At 43.6% G+C, this 27444-nt stretch overlaps 1 protein-coding gene across 4 annotated transcripts in view; it reads right to left on the bottom strand.

Annotated features, from left to right (window-relative positions):
* Positions 1 to 3024, bottom strand: part of UXS1 (UDP-glucuronate decarboxylase 1) — a 142072-nt gene extending 139048 nt beyond the window's left edge. For 3 of the 4 annotated variants that reach the window (XM_008153419.3, XM_008153420.3, XM_054728073.1), the window contains exon 1: positions 2845 to 3010. In XM_008153419.3, coding sequence (XP_008151641.1) covers positions 2845 to 2938 — 94 coding nt within the window. In that variant the 5' untranslated portion in view covers positions 2939 to 3010. Of the gene's footprint in view, positions 1 to 2844 lie in introns of all 4 variants that reach the window. The other variant, XM_054728075.1, reaches the window with a different exon arrangement.
* Between the last annotated feature and the right edge of the window lie 24420 nt (positions 3025 to 27444).

Raw genomic sequence — 27444 nt, 5'->3', positions numbered from 1 at the left:
CTTAAACCCCTCACAGCTAAATTCGCCCACTTCTTAGCTCTTCAGTGAGAAGAAAACTGAACAAACAAGACTATCACAAAGAGAATACAACCACAAAGACATTTACCGTATTTTCCGGCGTATAAGACGACTGGGCGTATAAGATTTTCCTGGGTTAAAAAGTCATCTTATATGCGGAAAATACGATAATCCAATATATCTAATCCCATCAATATAGTCCAATATACCGTGTTTTCCGGCGTATAAAATGACTTTTTAACCCAGGAAAATCTTATACGCCCAGTCGTCTTATACGCCAGAAAGTACAGTAGTTTTTTTTAAAAACTAAGAGAAAACAAAGACATTTAGTTTTTTAAAAAATTCAGACAACATAAAAGAACTCTTATAAGTGAAAGATAGCAAAAATTTTAAATCACTAGAAGAGTTAGAATACAAAGATAAGGAAGTTTCCTAAAAACAGAGCAAAACTTAAGCTGGCACAGGCCTCTCCCAGGCTTGCCTGCTCAGGCCCATCTGGTGGGACAGCCTCATCGCCACACTTCATTTTCGCACGCCAAAGCCACTACCCTGCTTTACATTCCCAGAACACTCCCTGCTCTTGGCTGCCACAGGACCTCTGCACATGCTGTTCCTTCTGGCACACATTTCCTTCTTCACCTCCCTATTCATCCCTACATATCCTTCAACTCTCAGCTCAAGCCTCAGTTCCTCAGTGAAACAAAAACCCTTGGTTGCTCTAACTCAAAAGTCTCTGTCATAAACTCTTACGCATTCCTTTCCTTCTACCAGTTTATATCTAATTTATGGCCATCTCACCTACTAGGCCAATAGTTCTCAGTGGGTCCCCAAACCACAGCCAGGGCTTCCCAGTGAAGCTATTAGATATGCAAATTTTCAGTCCACACCCCAGACCTATAGAATCAGGAACTTGAGGAAGGAGGCAGCAACTAGTGTTTTGCAAACCTTCCCAACCACTCAGATGCACCCTGGAGTCTGCGACCCACTGCCCTAGCCTCCATGCCTGCAAAGCCTGGGTGCTCTGCCCTCCTTAGTGACCCTTGCCACCAAGCACAGGAAGGAGGTGGTAGGATTCCCCGGTTGAATGAATGGTGGGTACCTTTCCATGCCTCTCCTGGATCCCCTGCCCTATTAATTCTAAACCCCGCTATTTAACTTTGGAAAGCCCCATAATCAACAGGAGCCTGTCGCAGAGAGGCTCCAGGCCCCAGCTCCCTAGCCTTTCTAGGTTCAAAACTTGGCTCTCCACAGCTTATCATCTGTGTGACCATCCATAAATTTTCCTAATTTATCTTGGCCTTCATTTCCTCACTTCTAAAATGGGAGTAATTATGTGCCTACTTCCCAGTGCTGTTGAAATAATTAATGAGACAATGAGAGAGACTCATGCCTGTACACACAAGGTAAGCCCTAAGCAAATTTTGGTATTATTATGGTTGTCAAAACAATAATTATGCAACTTTAAGTTGTCTTTCCCTTGGGTCCTAGCTTTCTTTATATATATATATATATTTTATTGATTTTTTACAGAGAGGAAGGGAGAGGGATAGAGAGCCAGAAACATCGACCAGCTGCCTCCTGCACACCCCCTACCGGGGATGGGGCCGCAACCAATGTACATGCCCTTGACCGGAATCGAACCCGGGACCCTTGAGTCCGCAGGCCGACGCTCTATCCAATGAGCCAAATCGGTTTCGGCGGGTCCAACTTTCTTAAAATTGTCCACACACTTCCTCCCTGGCAAACTACTACATCTAACACCCTCCTTGCCTAGCAACCAGAAGCCCTTGCGGGAGCGTCCTCAGCCCCACCTCCCGCCCAGCTGGGCTCCACTAGACAGGCTGGGTCTTCCCAGTGGACCTACGTCACTTTCTGGAGTCCCCTCTCACCTCCGGAACCAGAGCTCGGAAAGTAGTTAGCAGGTGGTTTCATTTCAGTGTGTCTGGTGGCCAGGACTGAAACGGAACTCACACTGGGTGGCATTTCTGGCCCACTTTTGGTATTTGATGAAGTACTAATAGCAATGATTAAAATATATTCCCACCGAACTGATCTTAAATTAAAAAACAAAAACGAAAAACGGTTTCAGCCTCTAAGAAGACACAGGGATCAACACCTGCCCTGTCTCGGGTGCGACCTTGAGTGATGACAGCGACGAGAACCGCACACAGGAAGCGCCTGCCCGCTGGGCCAGGGCGGCCAGGAGAGCCCACCGCCGCGCCCCGGGAACCGCGCGCCCGCACCCCGGGGAGCTGCCGCTGGCCGGCGGGGCCCGCAACACTTGGCTCCCCTACAGTTAAATGCTGAGTAATTTTCCTGTGAAGCAAACACTCGTAGCGGGTCTATGCCAATGGCAACACTATTTGTATCCTACTTAACCAACACGGCCCGGCGGCGCATGTCCCCAGGGTGTCCCGGCGCGGCACGCTCCGGTATCGCCGGCGGCCCCTGGGGCGACGTGTGAAGCAGTCCCGAGCGTCGGGGAGCGGGAATTAGGGGCAATGTGCTGGGGCCGGGTGCGCGGGGCTGGCCGAGGAGGGCGGCCGCGCGGGGCCCCGGTCACTGCACTCCCGGGCAAGGGCCTCTCCGCCGGGCCTAACAGGTCGAGGGTCTTCGCCCAAGTTGACCGGCTGTTTTGCCGCAAAAGTGTAAAGAGCGAGAGTCCGAAGCCCCGGAAAAGGGTGGGAGCAGGAAGGAAGGCCCCCCAGGGAGGGAGACCGGGCTACAGGGCCACCCTCGGTGCTGCCCACAGCCCGCCGACCCTCGCCCGCCGCCGGGCGCCCAGGAATGAATGAGGCTTCCCCGCCGGCACCGGCGCTCACTCACAGGCGACGTAGGCGAGCAGCGCGATGCCCAGCAGCAGCTTCATCCTCCTGCGGTTGACGGCAGACACGAGGCGCAGGAGTGTCTTGCTCACCATCCCCGGGAACCCGCCGGTTCAGGGCCCTGCCGCGGGGGCGCCTGCTGCACAATGCGCGGCGGCAACAGCGGCCCGGAGAGCCCCGCCCCCGGCCGCCCGCGAGGCTCCGCCTCCGCGCGCCGGGTTTCCTACTGGAAGAACCAGTACGCACGCGCGACTCCGCCCCGTCCCGCCCCCTCTCTTGCCCTCCCAACCTCCCTCCCCGCCGCCTCCTCTCCCCGCAGGCGCACTGCGGCAGCTCCGCCTGGGTTTTCGAAGAATGTAGCTGGGAGGGGCGGGCGCGCGCATGCGCCTGCAGGCGTGTTTCCCGGAGTGGCTGCTGGCGCGGGGACGGAGAGGTTCTCTCCAGTCTGAGGGCGGCACCGCGGTCGCTAGGTTTCCGAACCCAACCCACCTGGTGGCGCGCGGTGGGCAGTCAAAAGTTGCGATGAAAAGAAATATTTGTGCTAAATTTGGCCGTGTCTTTTTGAAGTTCTTTGAAGGCTTTCCCTAAAAAAGTTGACCAGTTCTCTGGGCTGTTTTGTTGGCTTTTTTAGTTACAGTAGCAGCAGAGAAAATTATTCATCTCTAAAACATTGAAGTCAAAACCCCGTGCATTTTTCTGTGCTATGATCAACTGGATGTCTTTTAAAAATTAAAGCGTTTGTTATTATTATAAAAAAGTAATGCTAGCCTAGCTGGTTTGGCTCAATGGATAGAGTGTCAGCCTGTGGACTGAAGAGTCCCAGGTTCGATTCCAGTCAAGGGCACATGCCAGGGTTGCAGGCTTAATCTCCAGTAGGGGGCGTGCTGGAGGCAGTCCATCAATTATTCTCTCTCATCATTGATGTTTCCATCTCTCCCTCTCCCTTCCTCTCTGAAATCAATAAAAATCTTATTTTTTAAAAAAAAAAAGTAATGTTAGTGGTGTAATTAGGACAAACCAGAGAAAGGACAAGATGAAATCACACTGAATCTGCCTAAAGAAAAACAACACTGGCATGTCATCTTGTGTGTTTCATCCCAATTTGTTGAATGTGTATATTTTAACATAATTAGGGGGTGCATTATGGTGGTGGAGTGATTGCATATGTGGGACCTGAATTTATTTTTTTGATAAGCACTTATTGAAGTCCCACTTCAAGCACAGAGGTGTGTCAAGGGATACAGATACCATTATCAGATCCACAGAAACACTGGTCCCATAAGAGAGAAAAGATGGTACCCACAGATCTCTGTTGTCAAGAGAAACCCCCAAGAAAATATTGGGGAGCTGCTGACTAGATATGCTGCTCTTCAGCCACAGGGAAAAACCAAAGCCAGCAATGTCACTGGCCTCTGAGTACCAGACCCCTTTGCTAAACTTAACAACCTAATGCCCTTGAACTTTACTAAAAACTAGAGGCCCAGTGCACAAAATTCGTGCACAGGAGGGGTGTGTCCCTCAGCCCAGCCTGCACCCTCTCCAATCTGGGAACCCTCGAGGGATATCCGGCTGCCCGTTTAAACGGGCAGCTGAGCCGAAACCGGTTTGGCTCAGTGGATAGAGCATCAGCCTTCAGACTGAAAGGTCCCAGGTTCGATTCCGGTCAAGGGCATGTACCTTGGTTGCGGGCACATCCCCAGTAGCGGGTGTGCAAGAGGCAGCTCGTCGATGTTTCTTTCTCATCGATGTTTCTAACTCTCTATCCCTCTCTCTTCCTCACTGTAATAAATCAATAAAATATATATAAAAAACAAAACAACAACAACAAAAAAAACGGGCAGCTGAACATCCCTCTCACAATCCAGGACTGCTGGCTCCCAACTGCTCGCCTGCCTGCCTTCCTGATTGCCCCTAACCCCTTCTGCCTGCCAGCCTGGTCACCCCCTAATTACTCCCCTGCCAGCCTGATTGATGCCTAACTGCTCCCCTGCCAGCCTGTTTGCCCCTAACTGCCCTCCCCTGCAGGCATGGTCACCCCTAACTGCCCTCCCCTGCAGGCCTGGGTCCCCCCAACTGTCCTTCCCTACAGGCCTGGTCACCCCTAACTGCCCTCCCCTGCAGGCCTGGTCCCTCCCAACTGCCCTCCCCTGCTGGCCTGATTGCCCACAACTGCCCTCCCTTGCAGACCAGGTCCCTCCCAACTGCCCTCCCCTGTTGGCCATCTTGTGGTGGCCATCTTGTGTCCACATGGGGGCAGCCATCTTTGACCACATGGGGGCAGCCATCTGTGTGTTGGAGTAATGGTCAATTTGCATATTACTCTTTTATTAGATAGGATGTCAGATTGAAGCAGTAAGCAGATTCCAAGCATATTAGGTATCTATTAATTCAAGAAGGCCAGAAATTGTGAAATACATGCTATTTCTGTACAAAACTTCAAACCCAGCATTCTTAGATGAGTGTTTTCCTGCCACCACACACTGTTGCCAACGCCTCCTGCCCCACTGGACCAAGTATATGGAAATACCATCAGCAGCTGCAGTTAGAAATATTGCTGCTGTCGTTATTGCCACCTAGAAAACTGTTGGTGGCCCAAGACCCTGATTTTCAGTTCAACCAAAGCCAGAATTTCGGAGTTAGCAATAGTAATTGTGCACCTGTGGCTGTGAGAACACAGGAGGGCAAGCCTGTGCCAAGGAGGCCCTCCAGGCTCATCAGGGGAACTATGAGCTAAGGCAAGTCCACCCTTGGTGCTCCTCGCTTTTCTCTTCTTTCAGCCAGCCCACCCCTCCTCCTTATTAGGTTCTGGCCTCTCATCCACTCCACCCTGACCTTGCTGTCTACTTTATTCTCTCCAATATTTCCAGCAATTTCTAGTTACAAGGCACTGTTCTTGATAGTTGAGCTCATTAAAAAATGAATCATAATATGACTCCTCTTCTATATTGTAAAAAGCCTAAGACAAGTAGAAAATGAGCATTTATTAAACTTCTACCGTGTGCCAGAACCTATAATGTAGGATGCTTTCACATGGATCTTATTTAATTCTGAAACAGCTGTGGGGGCCTGACTAGAGTACACCTGATGCTCAAAGCCAATTAGAGTGTGAAGGCCCTATTCAGGGTACACCGGATGTTCAAGGCCACTCTGAGCGTGCATGCTCATGGGACTTCCTCTGCTTTCTCCTACACAGATACTGACAATCCCAGGTATGTTTTCTGGCTGTTGATGGCTTATCCCTATCTGTTTCTATTTTGAAGGTCATAAGGATACATTGTTCCCTAGTTTTGTTGTAAATGTTTTCTATGAATTTCTCATTTAGATATATTAGATATTTTTATTTTTATGGGGAGATTTGGAAAGATTTTAAAACTGTGCTGCTATGGTGCTAACATTCCATGTCTATTCCAAGTTGTGTGTGTGTGTGTGTGTGTGTGTGTGTGTGTGTGTGTGCGTGCATGCGCTCCAGTTATTTTTAAAAACAAATTTACTGATATATAATTCACATACTATAAAATTTACCTATTTGAAGTGTATAATTTAGTGGTGTTGAGCTTATTCACAGACATTGAAATCTTAACAACAGTCAATTTTGAAACATTTTCTTTTTTTGTTTCTTCCTTGTTCAGTTGTATCTTTTTGAAATTCATCCATTTTTTCTAGGTTGTCCGATTTGTTGGCATATAATTGATCATAGCATTCCTAATATCTTTTATATTACTGTAATGTTGGTGGTAACTTCTCTTTCATTTCTGATTTTATTTATTTGGGATCTCTTTCTTTCTTTATTTTTTTTATGAGTCTGGCTAAAGGATTGTAAATTTTGTTTATCCTTTCATTGAAGCAACTCTTAGTTTTACTGATTTCTTATTTGTTTTTTTTTAAGTCTCTATTTTGTTCATTTTGACTCTGATCTATATTATTTCCTGCCTCCTACTTACTTTGGGTTTTGTTTGTTCTTTTCTTTCTAGTTTCTTCACGCACAAAGTTATGTTGTTTATTTTGTCTTTTTGTTGTTGTTTTTTATATTTTTTTAAATTTCTTTATTGATTAAGGTGTCACATATTTGTCCTCATCCCCCCATTCCCATCTCACACCCCTCCCCACGGATGCCCCCACCCCCCTGTTGTCCTTAACCATTGGTTAGGCTCATATGCATGCACACAAGTCCTTTGGTTGATCTCTCCCCCCTACCCCCACCTCCCCCTACCCACCATCTGAGGCCCGATAGTCCGATCGATGCCTAATTGTTTCTGGGTCTCTTCTTGTTCATCAGTCTATGTTGTTCATCATTTCCCCTAGATGAGTGAGATCATGTGTTACTAGAAATATACTTATAAGAATCGAATGTGAGATGAGCAATAATAGTTATGATGACAGGCAAATGAATCAGTCTGTAGTGAGTTTCTTTCTGGACCAACAGTTCTTTTCAGACCCAATTTCAATGTCCACCAGTTCCTTATGTGTACATGTCGGCACTGACTTTTCAGCTCTGGATGGTGGACAAATGGTGGTAATGCAGGTCCGACTCCCTCTGGTTTGGTCTCGCCCTGACCCAGGGGCACGGCTTCACCCGGACTCAGGGGCGCATGGCCTCACCCAGACCCAGGGGCGCGTGGCCTCATCCGGACCCAGGTGCACGCGGCCTCACCCGGACCTGGGACCCAGCCTCACCCGGATCCAGGGGTACACAGCCTCACCCAGACCCGGGATCCAGCTTCACCCGGACCCAGGGGCGCGCGGCCTCGCCCGGACCCAGGGGCGCGCAGCCTCACCCGGACCCAGGACCCAGCCTCACCCGGATCCAGGGGTGCATGGCCTCACCCGGACCCGGGATCCAGCTTCACCTGAACCCAGGGGCGCATGGCCTCACCCGGACCCAGGGGCGCATGGCCTCTCCTGGACCCAGGGGCGTGGCCTCACCCGGACCCAGGACCCAGCCTCACCTAGATCCAGGGGCGCATGGCCTCACCCGGACCCAGGGGCACACGGCCTCACCCAGGGCCTGGGACCCAGCCTCACCCGGACCCAGGGGCGCGTGGCCTCTCCTGGACCCAGGGGTGCGACCTCACCCAGGACCCAGCCTCACCCAGACCCAGGGGCGTGCAGCCTCACCCGGACCTAGGATCCAGCCTCACCCGGACCCAGGGGCACGGCCTCACCCGGACCCGGGATATGTTTTTTATTTTGGATTCTTTTTTTTTTCTTCTTGAGGTAGACCTGTATAGCTATGAACTTCAATATTAGAACTGATTTTGCTACAAGCCATAGGCTTTGGAAAGTTGTGTTTTTATTTAAATTGCTTCAAGGTATTTTTTTATTTCCTCTTTGATTCATTGGTTGTTTAGTAGCATGTTATTTAGTCTCCATGTTTTTGTTTTTTCCAGTTTTCTTCTTGTGGTTGATTTCTTGTTTCATACAATTGTGATTAGAAAAGATGCTTGATAAGATTTCAGTCTTCTTGAATTTATTCAGACTTGTTTTGTGGCTAATGTGTGATAAGTCTGAAAGAGTGTTCTATATGCACTTGAAAATAATGTGTATTCTGAAGTTTTTAAATTAAATGTTCTGTATCTATTAAGTTGATCTGATATAATGTGATGTTTAAGACCATTTTTTTCTTAATGATTCTGTTTAGATGACCTATCCATTGACGTAACTGGTGTATTAAAGTCCCCTCTTATTATTGTAAAACTGTCCATTTCTTCCTTTACATTTATTAATATTTGCTTTATATAGTTAGGTGCTCCTATGTTGGGCACATAGATATTTAAAATTGTATTTTCATCTTGTATTGAGCCCTTTATTATTTTGTGACTAGATGTCTGGTGCATGAAATTTGTGCATGTGAGGGGCGGGGGAGCGGGGGTGGGGGCGGATTCCTCAGCCAGGCCTGCGTCCTCTTGCAATCTGGGACCCTTTAAGGGATGTTGGGCCTAAACCGGCAGTCGGACATCCCTCTCTCAGTCCTGGATGCTGTATGAACCAGTAACCTTACTTTTCATACAGGTGAAAGGCATATTGCTGTTGTATGGGCAGCTACATTTTTTTGCCCTGATTATAAAAAGTAGTACATAGCATGATCCTTCTGAGGCAATAGTACCATGTTCCCCATCTTATGGGTGGAAAAACTGAAGCAGAGAGAAGTTAAGTAATTGGCTTTGTCACACAGTTACAAAATGTGCAAGCCAGAGTCTATGCATGTCGCCGCTGCATCATCCTGTTTTTTCAGTGTTAGAGTAGCCTTGCCAGGTTTTAATTTTTAAATCTAATAGACTGTTCCTAACATCTAGGGTAGGGTCCCTAGGCCTGGCTGGTGATCAGGGCCATCTGTGGGGCAACCAGCAGGCGAGGTGATCAGGGGGGCTCCTGCTGGCACCCAACTTGGCTGGCAGCCTTATGCTGCCCACTGTCCAGCCCTGTCCCCACCATCACCAATTGCCTCCCTGGGGCAGACGCTCGGGGCAGACGCTCCTACATTGAGCGTCTTCCCCCTGGTGGTCCGTGCACATCATAGCGACCAGTCATTCCACAGGTAGTTCAGCTGTTAGGTCAGTTTGCATATTAGGGTTTTATTATATAGGATGCTTTTCTTTATTTCTTTTTCCAGACTTTGTTTCAAAATCTTTTTTTTTTCCTTTTTTAATCCTCACCCGATGATATTTTTTCCATTGATTTTTAGAGAGAATGGAAGAGATAGAGAAACACAGAGAGAAATATTGATGTGAGAGAAGCACATCGATTGGTTGCCTCCAGCACATGCCCCTCCCAGGGCCCAGGCTGGGGAGGAGCTTGCAACCAAGGTCGTGCCATTGACAGGAATCGAAACTGGGACCCTTCAGTCCACAGGCCAACACTCTATGCACTGAGCCAAACCAGCAAGTGCCAAAATCTATTTTCTTTGACATGGGTGTTGCTCGCCCAGCTATCTTTTTGTTTCTATTTGCATGGAATACCATTTACTTAATCCCTTCACTTTCAATTTGTGCACGTGTTTCGATCTGAAGTGAGTCTGTTGTAGGCAGCATTTAGATGGGTCTTTGTGCCACGCCAGCACAGCTAAGGGTTTGGCGAGTCTGAGGGAGGGCAGTGAAAGATGAAGAAAAAGGGCATACAAGAGAATAAGCTGGGTCTAGGTGGATCTTCTGTGCCTTGCTGAGGCCACAGAACAGAGCCAGACTGCAAAGCTGATACTTTATTTATAGTCAGGGGCAAACACGGTAATTTACAATGTTCTTGCAAGTTTCACTTGTTTTGGCAGCACTTGCTGCCCCTCCCACAGCCCATTAGCTACCCAGGAAAGATCTAGGGAGCAGTCACAAGATCAAGCTTAATTATGTTTAGAGGGCTGTGCCCTCCAAGCTGGGACTTGTTTGTGACTTTGCCAGCAGGTCAGTCCAAGGCTTAACCCTATAACTGCTCCCTACATCTCGCCCTTCTTTTAATTTTAAGCTACTAATAATGGAAGTAAAACTTAAACATCAAGAACAAAGTTTTGTTTATTAAAATATTTTTTAAATGAATCTTTATTGTTCAGATTACAATTGTTTCTCCTTTTTCCCCCCATATCTCCCCACCACCCAGTTCCCACCCACCCTCTGCCCTTACCTCCCCCCCGCTGTCCTTATCCATAGGTGTATGATTTTTGTCCAGTCTCTTCCCATACTCCCCATACAGACACCCCTTTCCCCCTGAGAATTATCAATCCACTCCCATTCTATGCCTCTGATTCTATTAAGTTCACCAGTTTATTCTGTTCCTCAGATTTTTAATTCACTTGACTTTTAGATTCACTTGTTGATAGATATGTATTTGTTGTTCATAATTTTTATCTTTCTTCTTCTTTTTCCTCTTTTTAAAGAATACCTTTCAGCATTTCATATAATACTGGTTTGGTGGTGATGAACTCCTTTAGCTTTTTCTTATCTGTGAAGCTCTTTATCTGCCCTTCAATTCTGAATGATAACATTGCTGGGTAGAGTAGTCTTGGTTGTAGGTTCCTGCTATTCATCACTTTGAATATTTCTTGCCACTCCCTTCTGGCCTGCATGGTTTCTGTTGAGAAATTAGCTGATAATCGTATGGGAGCTCCCTTGTAAGTAACTAACTGTTTTTCTCTTGCTGCTTGTAAGATTCTCTCTTTGTCTTTTGCTCTTGGCATTTTAATTATGATGTGTTTTGGTGTGGTCCTCTTTGGATTCCTTTTGTTTGGGGTTCTGTGTGCTTCCTGGACTTGTAAATCTATATCTTTCATCAGGTGGGGGAAGTTTTCGTTCATTATTTCTTCAAATAGGTTTTCAGCATCTTGCTCTCTCTCTTCTTCTGGTACCCCCATAATTCTGATGTTGGTTCACTTGAAGTTGTCCCAGAGGCTTCTTACATTATCTTCAACTTTCTGAATTCTCTTCTCTTCATGCTTCTCTGGAGGAGTGTCCTTGGCCTCTTTGTATTCCAAATCTTTGAGTTGATTCTTGCGATCCTCTAGTCTGCTGTTGGGTCTCTGTATAATATTTTTTATCTTAGTCAGTGTATGTTTAATTTCTAGTTGGTCCTTTTTCATATCCTCGAGGGTCTCATTGAATTTATCGGCCTTTTCCATGAAATTCTTGAAAAACCTTATAACCGTGGTTTTGAACTCTATGTCCAGTCGCTTGTTCTCCTCCATTTCTTTGGTTTGTGATCTGTTTCCTTGCCTCCTCATTTTCTCTGCTTCCCTGAATTGGTAGGGTAGCTTTGTGTACTAGGTGTCCTATTGGTTCAATGGGTCAGCCTCCCAGTTACTTGAGGTGGACACTCTTGGTGTACCCTTGTGTACTGTGTGTCCCCCAGCAGGAGCTACAGCAAGAACTAGTTTTCTCCTCCTTTGCTTGGGCAGTTTTGGAGCAGTCTGACTGGAGCTGCAGTTAATTTGGTTAAGCTGCCACAGAACAGGCCATTTATATGCAAAAGCCGCTGTGTGGAGCCTGGGCGGGTTTGTAGAATGTGTGGGGCGGGGTCTCAGGGTGTCACTAGGCTGGGGCGTGGCCAACGGCGATGGCTGGCGTCAGCCGTCTCTGCCTTTCCACGTTTCCAAGTCCCCGCGCCCCGCGCTCCAGCGCAGTAAAACAATTATTGCTGGGCACACCTCTGCAAAAAAGTCACTCTCACTTTCCCATCCGATGGCCGAGAGTCCAGCTTCTCCCCGTAGGCGTCTGGGTCCCCTGCGTGTCCCCAGAAACTGGATTTCAGAGTGATCGGGAGTTTGTCTCCCTTTGGGTTGAAGAAAAGCCGCGCACCCAGTCGCCCGCCGCCAGCCCGATTCGCGAGCCTCCGTACCTCACTCAGCTTTTCAGCGTTTGTGCTCCTTTCTCTCCTTAGTTGTAAATCTACCACTCAGCCAGCTTTCCTGTGATTCTGGGTGGTAGACGTTTTGTCTTTTAGTTGTATTTTTGAAATTGTTGTGTGAGGCAGCAGATTAGTTGTTTAACTATGCCGCCATCTTGGTTCCTCCCTGCCCATGTTTATTAAAATATTAACAAAACAATGCCAATGCAAAACCAATAACAAAACAATGTCATTGTAAAATCCAGACATGGTTATTAATCAAACAATGCCAATGCAACACTACAATAATAGAGAAATCAAACTACAATAACATTTTCCTACTAAATGAAAGTTTCTTTTGCTGATTTACTCAGGAGTCCTTGGACTTGGCTGCACAAAAGTTTGAAGAAGACTGGCAGCTAACCAATGCTAGCATGGCCAGAAACATGATTGAGGGAATAGCTTCCACTTCTTGCTTTTCTGCCATCTGCTGGGCCTCAGTTGTTAACTTCTTCAACTGACCCCATGTTGGCAACTCGGTCTCTTGCATAGCCTTCATCATCTTCTTTTTCCGCTTTGCTGTCATCGGGGCAACTCTCAGTCTTTTGAACGATGGGACAAGCAGCTTCTCTGGATCAATTGTGGTGAGGTACATAACGCTCTGGCACCCAAATTGGCTGTGCTGCTTCTTCTGGAAAGATACAAACACAATCTCTTCCCCACATCATTACTGGATCTGGTCCAAACCATTGTCCAGTTTGTGCATCCTTCCATTGGGCTAACCATGCAGAGGCTATTGTACAGGAGGTCTGATGCCTTTCGGCTGCTGTATGACCCTCTGCATCGCAATTCAAAATATTTAAAGTATAAAGAACATGACTGAGATTGTTTTGAGGTGACACATAACATCCGTCTCCACCTTCCTGTTTTAGTAATTGCATTTTAAGAGTACAATTTGCTCTTTCCACTATTGCTTGACCTTGAGGGTTGTAAGGGATACCAGTTTTATGACAAATTTGATATTGCTGACAAAAATGTTGAAAAGCAGAACTAGTGTATGCGGGTCCATTGTCTGTCTTTAGCTCTAAGGGAGGACCTAGTACCACAAAGGCAGCTAGGCAATAATTAATTACATGCTTGGATCTACATTAACATGTACCCATCTATGCTTACCAAATTCCGATATGTGGGTGATATCCATTTTCCAAATTTGATAAGGTTTAAAACCCCTAGGATTAACCCCTAATGATTGTCGTAGGGAAAATTAAAACCTGAAAAAGAAGAGAGTAGGCCAAAACTTTCATAACATTTAAAATATATTTATTAATTTTTTATTTGATAAGGCTTTTTATGCAATTTCAAGTATATTAGATCTGTTAAATTTAAAAAGATTTCCTTTAACCTTTGGCACTCGGATGTTGAGTGTGACTCGACATGGTTATCATTAGAATAAAGGAATCGAGAAAAAAGCAAGCGAGTGCAAAGGGTTAAGAAGAGAGAATAAATTTCTTGTATTACTCCGGGCCCTTGGAGCTTTCCAAGAATCATCTCTGTTAAAGCCTTAAAATTTTAACATGGAAAAAAAATCAAACAAATATCTATATATGATTTAAATATTATAATACCTTTTATAATTATCTTAAGATATCAATTAGACTTTAAACTAGTTTTTGCATAGTAAAATTTTGGTTGGGACACAGAATTAATCCTCTTTTTAAATTAGACCAATAATAAGCAACTTATTTTGAATTCCTAATTATTAGAGAAAGCACAACATTTTATTTTCTCAAAAATAAGTTCTTATACTTTAGGCATTTAATTACCACAACTATATAATTTCTCCCAATTTAATCTGCACTTTGAACTTTTAAAGCTGGCAAGTCAAATATATTTAGCATTTCCTAGATTAATAACACTTTACATGTTTAAGAAAAATATAAGACATAATCAATTAATAGCTTCAATTCTGTCCTTTAGGTTTTTTATGAGGCAAATTTAAACTTTAATTTTTATTTGCCAGTGGCTCTGGAAAACTAGGTTTGGTTTATTTGAATGTAAATTACCACATTTTTCAAAGATGGTTCCTGGCAAGAAATTAGATTACCTGTCTGCTGGGGGAAGGGCGTCTACCCCTTCTTCCATTAACAAAGGGCGTAGCCAGTTACCTGGGCTATTTAGATCTTTATAATTAATACATTATTTATATTTCAACAATTTTTTGAGATTCAAATCTAATTCCAATTATTTTAAGGCATTTACTTTGGATAAATTCTATAACAGAGACTTTCCTGGTTTTCTTGAAGGCCTTAAAAGTTAACCTTTTAACAAGGTTCATTAGTATTTTGAAAACTACTCTTTATTATGGAAATGAGAGTCCTGTTGCTGGAATTAGCTTGAATTTCATTCTGGGTTTTTCATTTTCTATAGCTTTCGCAGAGAGATTCCAGCTTAAGACAATCTAAATGTCCAAAATCGGACCATGCGTGCATTCTGTCTTACAGCTAGGTTCTCTCCCCACGAGCACAGAAATTCCAGACACATTTCTAAATTTTTAAGACTTTTTCATGGCGAAAAAGGAAACTTTAAATTAGCATACTGGGAGAGTGGGCTTCCATATTGGATCGCCAGGTGTTTCCCTTCCCCCACATCCTGCTTACTTCGGGGAAACTTTCAGCAATAGATCTGGCCGAATTTCTTTTCATGCTTAATAGATAAAGACAGATCTTAAATTTTTTCTTTCTTTTTCGCTTTCCGAAGTAATAACTAATCACCCAATTTGGCCAAGATTTGCATTTCCCTGCCACATTCCTCCACTCCCCTTCTGGAGTGGGCTCTGGGCAGTCCCAAATCAGGGACCACAGACTGAAAGTAGAGGCAGGAATTTCCTCTGGACCTTCAGCTATATAATGATCACGAAGTTGTTTTCCTACCTTCTCCCATGCCTCTATATTTACCTTTTCTTCCTCAGAAAACCATGGGCAGGTTTTACTCACAAAATCCAAAAAATCGAAAAGCTGTTCATACCTCACAGAACAGCCCCTTGCTTGGAGCATAGCCTTAAGCAAGGATACGCATACATTCTTTCCCTGCGATCCTGAATTTCCCATATTTTACACCTAGCTATTACTAAACCGCGCTCCTTACCTTCCTTTTTGCTTTCTGCATGTGCTTCACTGGAGCGTCCTTTCACCTGACAATTGCAGTTCCCTCACACTCAGGTTCACATTGAGTGCCACTTGGGCCGAACTCAGCACCACGTTGGGTGCCACTTGTGCCGCGCCAGCACAGCCAAAGGTTTGGTGAGCCTGAGGGAGGGCAGTGAAGGATGAAGAAAAAGACAGACAAGAGAATAAGCTGGGTCTAGGTGGATCTTTCTGTGCTGGCTGAGGCCACAGAACAGAGCCAGACTGCAAAGCTGATGCTTTATTTATAGTCAGGGACAAACAAGGTAATTTACAATGTTCTTGTAAGTTTCACTTGTTTTGGCAGCACTTGCTGCCCCTCCCACAGCCCATTAGCTACCCAGGAAAGATCTAGGGAGCAGTCACAAGATCAAGCTTAATTATGCTTAGAGGGCTGTGCCCTCCAAGCTGGGATTTGTTTGTGACTTTGCCAGCAGGTCAGGCCAAGGCTTAACCCTATAACCACTCTCTACAGGTCTTGTTCTTTATTTTTATCCATTCAGCCATGCTATGTCTTTTGATTGGAGCACTTAGTCCATTTACATGTAAAGTAATTATGGATAGGTGTGTACTTAGTGACATTTTGTTTTGCTTGTTTTTATAGTTCTTTCCTAATCCTTTCTTCTCTTGGTCTCTTTCCTAGTTTTCTTTGGTGTTATGTTTTGGGGTTTTTTCTCTTTATTTTTGTAGATATTTAGTTTGTGGTTACCATGAGGTTCATACATGTCCATCTATATCTATAGCAGTCTTTTTTAAGCTAATAGATGTTTACGTCCAAACACATTACATTTTTACTCCAGAATTTGTTTTTGATGTCATATTTTAGATCTTTTTGTTTTTGTATCCTCTATTTATTACAGTTATAGTTAATTTTACTAATTTTTTTCTTTTAACCTTAATAGTAGCTTTTTAAGTGGATGATTTGCTGTGTTTGTTACATATGTGCCTTTACCTATGACAATATTTTTCTTTTATGTACTTTCTTATTTCTGGTTATGGCCTTTTCTTTTCTGCTGAGAAGACCCTTTGATGTTTCTTATAAAACCAGTTTAGTGGTGCTGAACTTCTTTAGTTTTTCTTTATCTGGGAAACTCTTTATCTCTCCTTCAATTCCAAATGATGATCTTTCTGGATAGATTATTCCTTTCTTTTATGTCTTGTTGGCTTCTTTAGATTTATCTTATTTGGAACTCCATATGCATCCTAGACCTGGATGTCTGTTTTCTTCCACAGATTAGGTAAATTTTCAGCCACGGTTCTTCAAATAAAGTTTTATTTTTTCTTGTTTCGCTTTCTTTTCTTTTGGGGATCCTTCTGATGTTGATGTTAGTGCAATTGTTGTTGTCCCAGTGGTCCCTTAAACTATTCTTTATTTATTGTCATTCTAATTGGGTGATTTCTACTATCTGATCTTTCAAGTCACTAATCCATTCTTCTGTATTAGCTAATTACTGTTGATTCCTTCTAATGTATTTTTCACTTCAATTATTGTATTCATCATCTCTAATTGGTTCTTTTCTCTCAGTAGTTCAAAAGATTGGGGGTATAAATATTGGAGATTTAAATTTTTTTAAGATTTGAATTTATTGGGGTGACATTGGCTAATAAAATTATATATGTTTTAGGTGTACAATTCTATAGAACATCAATTGTATATAGTATTTTGTGTTCACCACCCCAAGTCAAGTTCTCCTTCCATCACCACTTATCCCTCCACACCCTCTTCTACCTCTTCCTCTAGTTGATTCTTTATTATATTTTCTCTTTGTTGAAATTATCTCTGAGTTCCTCTATTCTACTCTTAACTTTGTTGAGCATACTTATGACAACTTCTTTGTAGTCTTTATCAGGCAAATTACTTATCTCCATTTCATTAGGGTTTTTCTCTGGTTCTTCTTGTTCCTTCATTTGTAATGTATTCCTCTGTCTTCTCATTTTGCTTGACTTTCTGTGTTTGTTCCTAACAATTAGATAAGATAGCTATCTCTTCTGATCTTGAAGAAGTGGCCTTGTGTAGAAGTGACCTCTACATAGACTGTGTGCTGGGTGGTTTTGACTGGCTGTTTGGAGGTGGGGTGGGTGCATACAAATTCTGGGGTGCTAACTGGCCAGGAGGAGTGGGCTCAGATGGTATATAGCCTAGTTTCTGCACACTGCTGTGCTCTGTGGTCCTGCCAGAGCAATCCACAGAGGGTGCAGCCATTTGTGCACATGTGCTTGGCAGTGCTCTGTTGACTCATTTGTCTGGTTGGAGTGTTGACAGGGCAGCACAGCCCAGTGTATGTACACCACAGTGCCTTTTTAGTCCCACTAGTGTGAGCTCTGGGTGGGGTTGCTAGGAATGCACTGTAGTGGCCTCGCAGATTGGGCACAGCACCTGGGTAAAGCTCTTGCCCATGCTATCTAGGTGGAGAGGGAACATAAACAATGGTGCTTGCCAGCACCTCCAATCCTGGAGAGTACCCTCAGATCTTAGAAAGCTCTTGAAGTTCCCAACCTTCTCTATGCAGTCTCTCTCTAATTTGTTGTGCAGAAACTGTTCAATTGGCCTTCAGTTGTCTCTCGGGAGGATTGCTCTAAATGTAGGGACTATTCAGTGTGTTTGTGGAAGGGGGTGAGGTCAGCATCCCCCTATGCTGCCGCCTTGGATCCACCACCTCTAGAACATTTTTATTACTCCAAAAAGAAATCTCCTATCCTCTACCTACCATCTCCCTAGACAAACACTAATCTACTTTCTGTTTCTGTAGATTTCTTTGTTATGGATATTTCATGTGAATGAAGTAATACAATATGTGGTCTGCTCTGACTAGCTTTTTGTATTTAACAAAATGTTCTCCAGGTTCATCCATACTGTAGCATGGGCCAACACTTTTTTTTATGGTAGAATAATATTTTATTATATGGCTGTATTACATTTTGTTTATTCATTCATCAGTTGATAGATACTTGGGTGATTTCTAGCTTTTTACTATTATGAAAAATAGAGCTATAAACATTTGTGTACAAGTTTTTCATTTCTCTTCATTATGGTCCTAGTTCTATGTACAGAGGAGTGGAGTTGCTGGGTCAAATGGTAACTTTATATTTAATCTTTTGAGGAGCTACTAAGCTTTTCCAAAATGATTATACCATTTTATATCCACCAGCACTCTGTGAGGAGTCCAAATTCTCCACATTTTTGTTAACACTTATTATCTAACTTTTTTATTCTAGCCATTCTAGTGGGTGTGAAGTGATAGCTCATTGTTGTTTTGATTTACATCTGATGACTAATGATGGTAAGCATTTTTTCATGTTCTCATTGTCCATTTCTTTTTTTTTTTTTTTTAATATTTTTTATTGAGGTATTATATGTGTACATATCTTACCATTACCCCCCCCCACCCCACACCCACACATGCCCTCCCCCCCCAGAGTTTTGCGTCCATTGTTTATGCTTATATGCATGCATACAAGTCCTTCGTTTGATTTCATAACTCCCCCACCTCTCCCTAACTTTCCCCCTGTAATTTGAAAGTCTGTTTGATGCTTTACTGTCTCTGTATCTATCTTTTTGTTCGTCACTTTATACTGATCTTTACTATCCCTAAATGAGTGGGATCATGTGGTATTTTTCTTTCATTGACTGGCTTATTTCACTTAGCATAATGTTCTCCAATTCCATCCAGGTTGCTGCAAATGATGAGAATTCCTTCTTTTTTATGGCAGCATAGTATTCCATTGTGTAGATGTACCACAGTTTTCTGATCCAGTCATCTGCTGACGGGCACCTAGGCTGTTTCCAAATCTTAGCTATGGTGAATTGTGCTGCTATGAACATAGGGGTGCATATATCCTTTCTGATTGGTGTTTCTAGTTTCTTCGGATATATTCCCAGGAGTGGGATTACTGGGTCAAATGGGAGTTCCATTTTCAGTTTTTTGAGGAAGCTCCATACTGTTCTCCACAGTGGCTGCACCAGTCTGCATTCCCACCAGCAGTGCACGAGGGTTCCTTTTTCTCCGCATCCTCGCCAACACTTGTCGTTTGTTGATTTGTTGATGATAGCCATTCTGACAGGTGTGAGATGGTACCGCATTGTTGTTTTGATTTGCATCTCTTGGATAATTAGTGACGTTGAGCATGTTTTCATGTGTCTCTTGGCCTTCCTTCTGTCTTCTTTTGAAAAGCTTCTATTTAGGTCTGTTGCCCATTTCTTTATTGGATCATTTATCTTCCTTTTATTAAGTTGTATAAGCTGCATGTAGATGTTGGAGATCAAACCTTTATCAGTGATGCCATTTGCAAATATGTTCTCCCATGCAGTAGGCCTTCTTGTTGTTTTGTTAATGGTTTCTTTTGCTGTGAAAAAGCTTTTTATTTTGATGTAGTCCCATTTGTTAATTTTCTCTTTAGCTTCCATTGCCCTAGGGGCAGTGTCAGTGAAGAATTTCTTTTGGCATATGTCTGAGATTTTGCTACCTGTGGATTCCTCTAGTATTTTTATGGTTTCCCGTCTTATGTTTAAGTCCTGTATCCATTTTGAGTTTATTTTTGTGTATGGCGTAAGTTGGTGATCAAGCTTCATTTTTTTGCATGTATCTGTCCAATTTTCCCAACACCATTTATTGAAGAGACTGTCTTGACTCCATTGTATGTTCATGCCTCCTTTGTCAAATATTAATTGAGCATAGTGGTTTGGGTCAATATCTGGATTCTCTATTCTGTTCCACTGATCTATATGTCTGTTCTTGTGCCAGTACCAGGCTGTTTTGAGAACAGTGGCTTTGTAATACAGCTTGAAATCTGGTATTGAGATCCCTCCTACTTTATTCTTCTTTCGCAGGATTGCTGTGGCTATTCGGGGTCTTTTATTATTCCAGATGAATTTTTGGAGAGTTCTTTCAAGGTCGGTGAAATATGCCATTGGTATTTTAATGGGGAGTGCATTGAATCTATAGATTGCTTTGGGTAGTATGGACATTTTAATGATGTTGATTCTACCAATCCATGAACATGGTATGTTCTTCCATCTGTTTACGTCTTCCTCTATCTCTTTTTTCAGTGTCCTGTAGTTTTCCGTGTATAGGTCTTTTACCTCCTTAGTTAAGTTTATTCCTAGGTATCTTAATTTTTTTGGTGCGATGGTAAATGGAATTGCCTTTTTAGTCTCTCTGTCTGTAAGTTCACTATTGGTGTATAGAAAGGCCATAGATTTCTTGGCGTTAATTTTGTATCCTGCTACATTGCCAAATTCATTTATTAAGTCTATTAGTTTTTTGACGGAGTCTTTCGGATTTTTTATGTACAATATCATGTCGTCTGCAAATAAAGACAGCTTTACTTGTTCTTTTCCAATTTGGATGCCTTTTATTTCTTCTTCTTGTCTAATTGCAATGGCTAATACTTCCAGTACTATGTCAAACAGGAGTGGTGAGAGTGGGCATCCCTGTCTTGTTCCTGTTCTTAGGGGAAATGTTTTTAGTTTTTGTCCATTGAGTATGATGTTTGCTGTGGGTTTATCATATATAGCTTTTATTATGTTGAGGTATGAGCCTTCTATTCCCACCTTGTTGAGAGTTTTTATCAAGAAAGGGTGTTGGATTTTGTCAAATGCTTTTTCTGCATCAATTGATATGACTATGTGATTTTTATCTCTCAATTTGTTTATGTGATGTATCACGTTTATTGATTTGCGGATATTATACCATCCTTGCATTCCTGGGATAAATCCTACTTGGTCATGGTGTATGATCTTTCTGATGTACTGCTGGAGCCGATTTGCTAGAATTTTGTTGAGGATTTTGGCATCTATGTTCATGAGGGATATTGGCCTGTAATTCTCTTTCATTGTGTTGTCTTTATCTGGTTTTGGTATTAGGGTGATGCTGGCTTCATAGAAGGAGCTTGGAAGTGTTCCTTCCTCTTGAATTTTTTGAAATAGTCTGAGGAGGATAGGTTTTAGTTCTTCCTTGAATGTTTGGTAAAACTCTCCTGTGAAGCCATCAGGCCCCGGGCTTTTGTTTGCCGGAAGCTTCTTGATGACTGCTTCAATTTCGTCCATAGTTATTGGCCTATTGAGCTCTTTAGATTCTTCTTGATTGATTTTAGGAAGGTTATATTTTTCTAGGAATATGTCCATTTCCTCCAGGTTGTCCAGTTTGTTGGAATAGAGTTGTTCGTAGTATTTTGTAACAATCCTTTGTATCTCAGCGGGGTCTGTTGTTATTTCACCTCTTTCATTTCTGATTTTGTTTATTTGGGTCCTCTCTCTTTGCTTCTTGGTGAGCCTGGCTAGAGGTCCATCAATCTTGTTTATCCTTTCAAAGAACCAGCTCTTGGTTTTGTTGATCTTTCGTATTGTTTCTTTGGTCTCTATGTCATTTATCTCCGCTCTGATCTTTGTTATTTCCTTCCTTCTGGTTACAGTGGGCTTTTCTTGCTGCTCTTTTTCTAGCTCTTTGAGTTGTAGGGTTAAGTAATTTATTACCATTGATTCTTGTTTTTTGCAATAGGCTTGTAGAGCTATGAACTTCCCTCTCAAGACTGCTTTCGCTGTATCCCAAAGATTTTGGATTGTTGTGTTTTCATTGTCATTTGTTGCCATGATGTTTTTTATTTCTTCCTTGATCTCTCTGGTGACCCAGTCATGGTTTAATAGCATGCTGTTTAGTCTCCAAGTGTTTGATTTCTTTGGATTGTATTTATTGTAGTTGATTTCCAGTTTAATGCCACTGTGATCTGAGAAGACGCTTGATATAATTTCTATCTTCTTGAATTTGAAGAGACTTTGCCTGTGACCCAGCATATGGTCTATCTTTGAAAATGACCCATGTGCACTTGAGAAGAATGTATATTCTGTGGCTTTGGGGTGAAATGTTCTAAAGATGTCAATTAATTCCATCTGGTCTAGTGATTCATTTAGGATTGCTGTTTCTTTGCTGATTTTTTGTTTAGAGGATTTGTCCAGTGGTGATAGTGGGGTATTAAAGTCTCCTACTATGATTGTATTGCTATTAATCTCTCCCTTGAAATCTTCCAGGAGTTTTTTTATGTATTTGGGTGCTCCTATATTGGGAGCATATATGTTTACCAGAATTATTTCTTCTTGTTGGATTTCTCCCTTTAGTATTATGAAGTGGCCTTCTTTATCTCTTGTTATGGCATTTACTTTGAGGTCTATTTTGTCAGATATAAGTATTGCTACCCCAGCTTTTTTTTCATTTCCATTTGCCTGAAAGATATTTTTCCATCCCTTCACTTTCAATCTGTGTGAGTCTCTTGTTCTGAGGTGGGTCTCTTGTAGACAGCATATATATGGGTCGTGTTTTTTAATCCATTCAGCTACTCGATATCTTTTGATTGGAGCATTTAGTCCATTTACATTTAAAGATATTACTGAAAGGTATTTGTTTGTGGTCATATCTATTTTTGTGTCTATATTCCTTCTTACCTGTTTATTTCTTCTTTTTACAGTATTCCCTTTAGCAATTCTTGCATTGCTGGTTTGGTGGTAATAAACTCCTTAAGCCTTTTTTTATCTGCAAAGCTCCTGATTTCCCCTTCAATTTTGATTGATAGTCTTGCTGGATATAGTATTCTTGGATTCAGTCCTTTGCTTTGCAACACTTTGTATACCTCCGTCCATTCACTTCTAGCTTGTTGTGTTTCTGTTGAGTAATCATTTGACAATCTGATGGGTGTTCCTTTGTAGGTAACTCTCTGTCTCTCTCTTGCCGCCTTTAAGATTCTCTCTTTATCATTTATATTTGCCATTGAAATTATGACATGTCTTGGTGTGTGTCTTTTGGGGTTGATCCTGCTTGGGACTCTCTGTACTTGCGTAACTTTTATCTTTCCCATATCCGGGAAGTTTTCTGTCATTATTTCTTCAAATAGATTTTCTAATCCCTGCTGCTCTTCTTGTCCTTCTGGCAGCCCTATTATACGCATGTTACTTCGTTTCATGTTGTCCCGAAGCTCCCTTAGGCTTTCCTCCTGCTTTTTAATTTTTTTCTCCAATTGCTGTTGAGATTGAGCTTGTTTCTGTACCTGATCTTCTAACTCACTAATTCGGTCCTCTGCTTCTTGTAGTCTACTGTTGAAACTTTCCATGGTGTTTTTGATTGTAGCTATATCACTTTTCATTTCTTCCTGATTCTTGCATAAGTTGTTGATTTTCTCATCCATCCGATGTATAAATTCCACGACCATTACTCTAAACTCCTTTTCGGTCATGTTGCAAGCTTCAGTTTCACTGATTTCCTTTCTTGGCGACTCCACATTTTCTTTCCTCTGTGAGTTATTTCGTTTCCCCATTCTGGCTATCACCAGAAAGCTCAAGCTTCCGTTTGCGTGGACCTGGGCCGTGTGCTGTGGGGACTTCACTCCACCCGAGTTTCACTGAAGTGCTCTGACACTAGGACGTGTGGCTGCCTTTGGTTGGTGGGAACCAGACTTGCCCAGGGTCAGTGTCCCCAGTGTTCCGTGTGGTCTCGTGTGCACACTTAGATTCAGGGACCCTGTCTGCACCACACTGTTGGTATGTGCCGAAAATGAGATCCTTAGCAAGTGCCAGGAGTCAGAGTTTCCCTTTGTCTGCACCAGGACTAGAGTGTCAGAGTCTCTGTTGCCTTGTGCGGTTTCTCGTTGAGACTCAGGGTCCCTATGTGTGCATGCACCAACAATTGGGGTCGCTGGCTCTTAGTGTGAATGCGCTGTGAGTCAGGGATCCCAGGCAGCTGTGTCCGGCGTGCCAAATTCCCTGAAGTGGAGCTGCGACCTGTGTGTGCTCTCTCTACTGAGCCAAACCGGCTAGGGCGCACACTCTTGATTTCCTGAAGGTGAGCTGGCTCCGTGCACTCTCCCGGAGTCCCGGAAGGGGGGCGGAGTCTGTCCTGCGCGCCAAATTCCCCAAAGGGAAAGCCCCTCTGTGCAAGCACTAAGATTCCCTGAAGGGAGAGCTGTGACCCGCAAGCCAAATTCCCCCAAATTCTCCGAAGGGGTGCCCTCTGTGCGCACTGACAGATTTCCCCAACAGGGAGCTGATTCTCTCCTGTGCGCTCTCGCGCGCGCGCGCCAAATTCCCTGAGGGGGAGCGAGTCCCTGCGCACAGCTCTGCGGCTTGGGAGAGAGGCGGATCTATCAGTTAAAATGGCGCTGTCTGGGTGCAGGCGGGGAGGGGGTAGGCTCTTTGACTCACGGAATTCTGCCGGGACGTCTGGATTCTTGTTGTTTGTTGGTCTGAAGCTGTGATAGCAGTTCTCTGTCCCCAGTGGCTGCAGGGTCCTGGTTTTGTCCTCATTGTCCATTTCTATATCTTTTTTTATAAATCTCTATTCAGACCCTTTGTCCATTTATTTGCTTTTTATTATTGAGTTGTAAATATTTTTAATATATTCTGGGTAAAAAAAATTCTTTCTTTTTAAATGTGTTTTTATTGATTTTAGAGTGAAAAGAAGGGAGAGGGAGAGAAGAGAGAAACATCAATAGACTGCCTCCTCCACACACTGCCTACTGGGGATCAGGCCCACAATTGGGGCATGTGTTCTGACCCGAACTGGTGACCTCTCAGTATATGGGATGATACTCAACCAACTGAGTTACACAAGCCAGGGATGGATACAGATTTTTTATTCAATGTTTGATTTGCAAATATTTTCTCCCATTCAGGGAATTGTCTTTTTACTTGTGTGATGTATCCTTTAAAGCACAAAAGTTTTAAATTTTGAAGAAATGTAATTTATCTTTTTTATCTTCTTCTTATGCTTTTGGTGTCATATATAAGAATTCTTTGCCAAATCCAAGTTAATGAATGTTTACCTAGGTTTTCTTCTAAGAATTTTAATTTATTTGCCCTTACATTTAAATCTTTATCCATTTTGAGTTACTTTTGGTATATAGTGTTAAGTAAGAGTCTAATAGTCTCTTTAATAGTAATCACCAACTTCATTCTTATATGTATACTAGAGGCCCGGTGCACAAAATTTGTGCACAGGGGCGGGGGTGTCCCTCAGCCCAGCCTGCACCCTCTCCAATCTGAGACCCCGTTTTAACGGGCAGTTGGACATCCCTCTCACAATCCAGGACTGCTGACTCCCAACTGCTCGCCTGCCTGCCTTTTTGATTGCCCCTAACTGCTTCTGCCTGCCAGCCTGACCACCCCCTAACCAATCCCCTGCCAGTTTTATTAATGCTTAACTGCTCCCCTGCCAGCCTGTTTGCCCCTAACTGCCCTCCACTTCAGGCCTGGTCCCTCCCAACTGCCCTTCCCTGCAGACCTGGTCACCCCCAACTTCCCTCCTCTGCCGGCTTGGTCACCCCTAACTGCCCTCCCCTGAAGACTTGATCACCTCCACTGCCCTCCCTTGCAGGCCTGGTCCCTCCCAACTGCCCTCCCCTGCTGGCCACCTTGTGGCGGCCATCTTGTGTCCACATGGGAGCAGCCATCTTGTGTGTTGAAGTGATGATCAATCTGCATATTACTCTTTTACTAGATAGGATAGAGGCCTGGTGCACAGGTGGGGGCTGGCGGGTTTTCCTGAAGGATGTCCCGGATCAGGGTGGGGGTTCCCCTGGGGTGTGGGGCGGCCTGGGCGAGGGGCCTGTGGTGGTTTGCAGGCCGGCGACGCCCCCTGGTGACCAAAGCAGAGGCCCTGGTATCTGGGGTTTATTTGTCTTCTACAATTGAAACTTTGTAGCCTTGAGCGGAGCCAAGCCTTCTGCTTGCTTCGTGGCGGCAGCCATTTCTGTTGATATTTATGTATCTTCTATAATTGAAACTTTGTAGCCTTAAGTGGAGGCCTGGGCCGGCCAGGGTGTGTGGAAAGCTTGGCTTCCTCCATTGTCGGGGGCAACCCTAGCCTCCTGCTCTTTCCAGCTCCGTGGCTGCCACCATTTCTGTTTGAATTTATGTATCTTCTATCATTGAAACTTTGTAGCCTTGAGTGGAAGCCTAGGCCAGCAAGGGCAGGCGGAAAGCTTGGCTTCCTCCATTGCCTGGAAACCCAAGCCTCCCTCCTGCTCTCTGTGGCCGCAGCCATCTTGGTTGGGTTTATTTGCATATTCACTCCTGATGGGCTGATGGGCGTGGCTGGTGGGTGTAGTGGAGTGGTGGTTAATTTGCATATTACTCTTTTATTAGATAGGATTTTTTCTGCTTCTTACACAATTAACTGCTTAAGGAAAGTTATTGTATTATATTTATCTCTGTGAATAAATGCCTGTTGAAAGAATTCATTATGCTTCATCTAGTTGTGTTTTTTTTTAATATAGTTTTATTGATTTCAGCGAGGGAGAGGAAGAGAGATAGAAACATTAATGATGAGAGAGAATCCTTGATTGGCTGCCTCCTGCATGCCCACATTGGAGATTGAGCCCGAAATCTGGGCATGTGCCCTGACCAGGAATTGAACCATCACCTCCTGGTTCATAAGTCAATCTACAATCACTGAGCCATGCTGGCCAGGCATGCTTCACTGAGTTTTTATTCACTTCTGAAGATTTACTTAAAATTAACCAGGCAACCTAGTCTTAATATAGAGTAAAAGAATACAATTACATGAGGCAACATCTGTTTGAATTAGAAACACTTTGTGTTAGAAATTCCATCAGATTAACAGCCCAAAATATATAGGAAAGCCATCAGACTATTTAAGGAGGGGTGCTGATCTATGTAATTTTGAATTAAATAAATCCTACCTAATAATAGAGTAATATGCAAATTGACCGTACCTTCGCTACACCCACAAAGCCATGCCCACCAGCCACGCCCACCAGCCAATCAGAGAGAATATGCAAATAAATCCAACCAAGATGGCTACAGCCACAGAGAGCAAGGTTTCCCAGGCAACAGAGGAAGCCAAGCTTTCCACCTGCCCTTGCCTGGCTTAAGCCTCCACTCAAGCTACAAAGTTTCAATTATAGAAGGTAAACAAATCGAAACAGAAATGGCGGCAGCCATGGAGCTGGAAAGAGCAGGCCAGGGTTGTCCCCGGCAACAGAGGAAGCAAAGCTTCTGCAACCCTGGCAGGCCTAGGCCTCCACTCAAGGCTACAAAGTTTCAATTATAGAAGGTGAATTAACCCCAACAGAAATAGCTGCCGGCCACGGAGCAAGCAGGAGGCTTGGCTCTG

Source organism: Eptesicus fuscus, chromosome 16 (assembly GCF_027574615.1).
Source record: "Eptesicus fuscus isolate TK198812 chromosome 16, DD_ASM_mEF_20220401, whole genome shotgun sequence".
Lineage (NCBI taxonomy): Eukaryota > Metazoa > Chordata > Mammalia > Chiroptera > Vespertilionidae > Eptesicus > Eptesicus fuscus.
The sequence above is the reverse complement of the archived record's forward strand: the minus strand, read 5'-3'. Positions and strand labels throughout refer to the sequence as shown.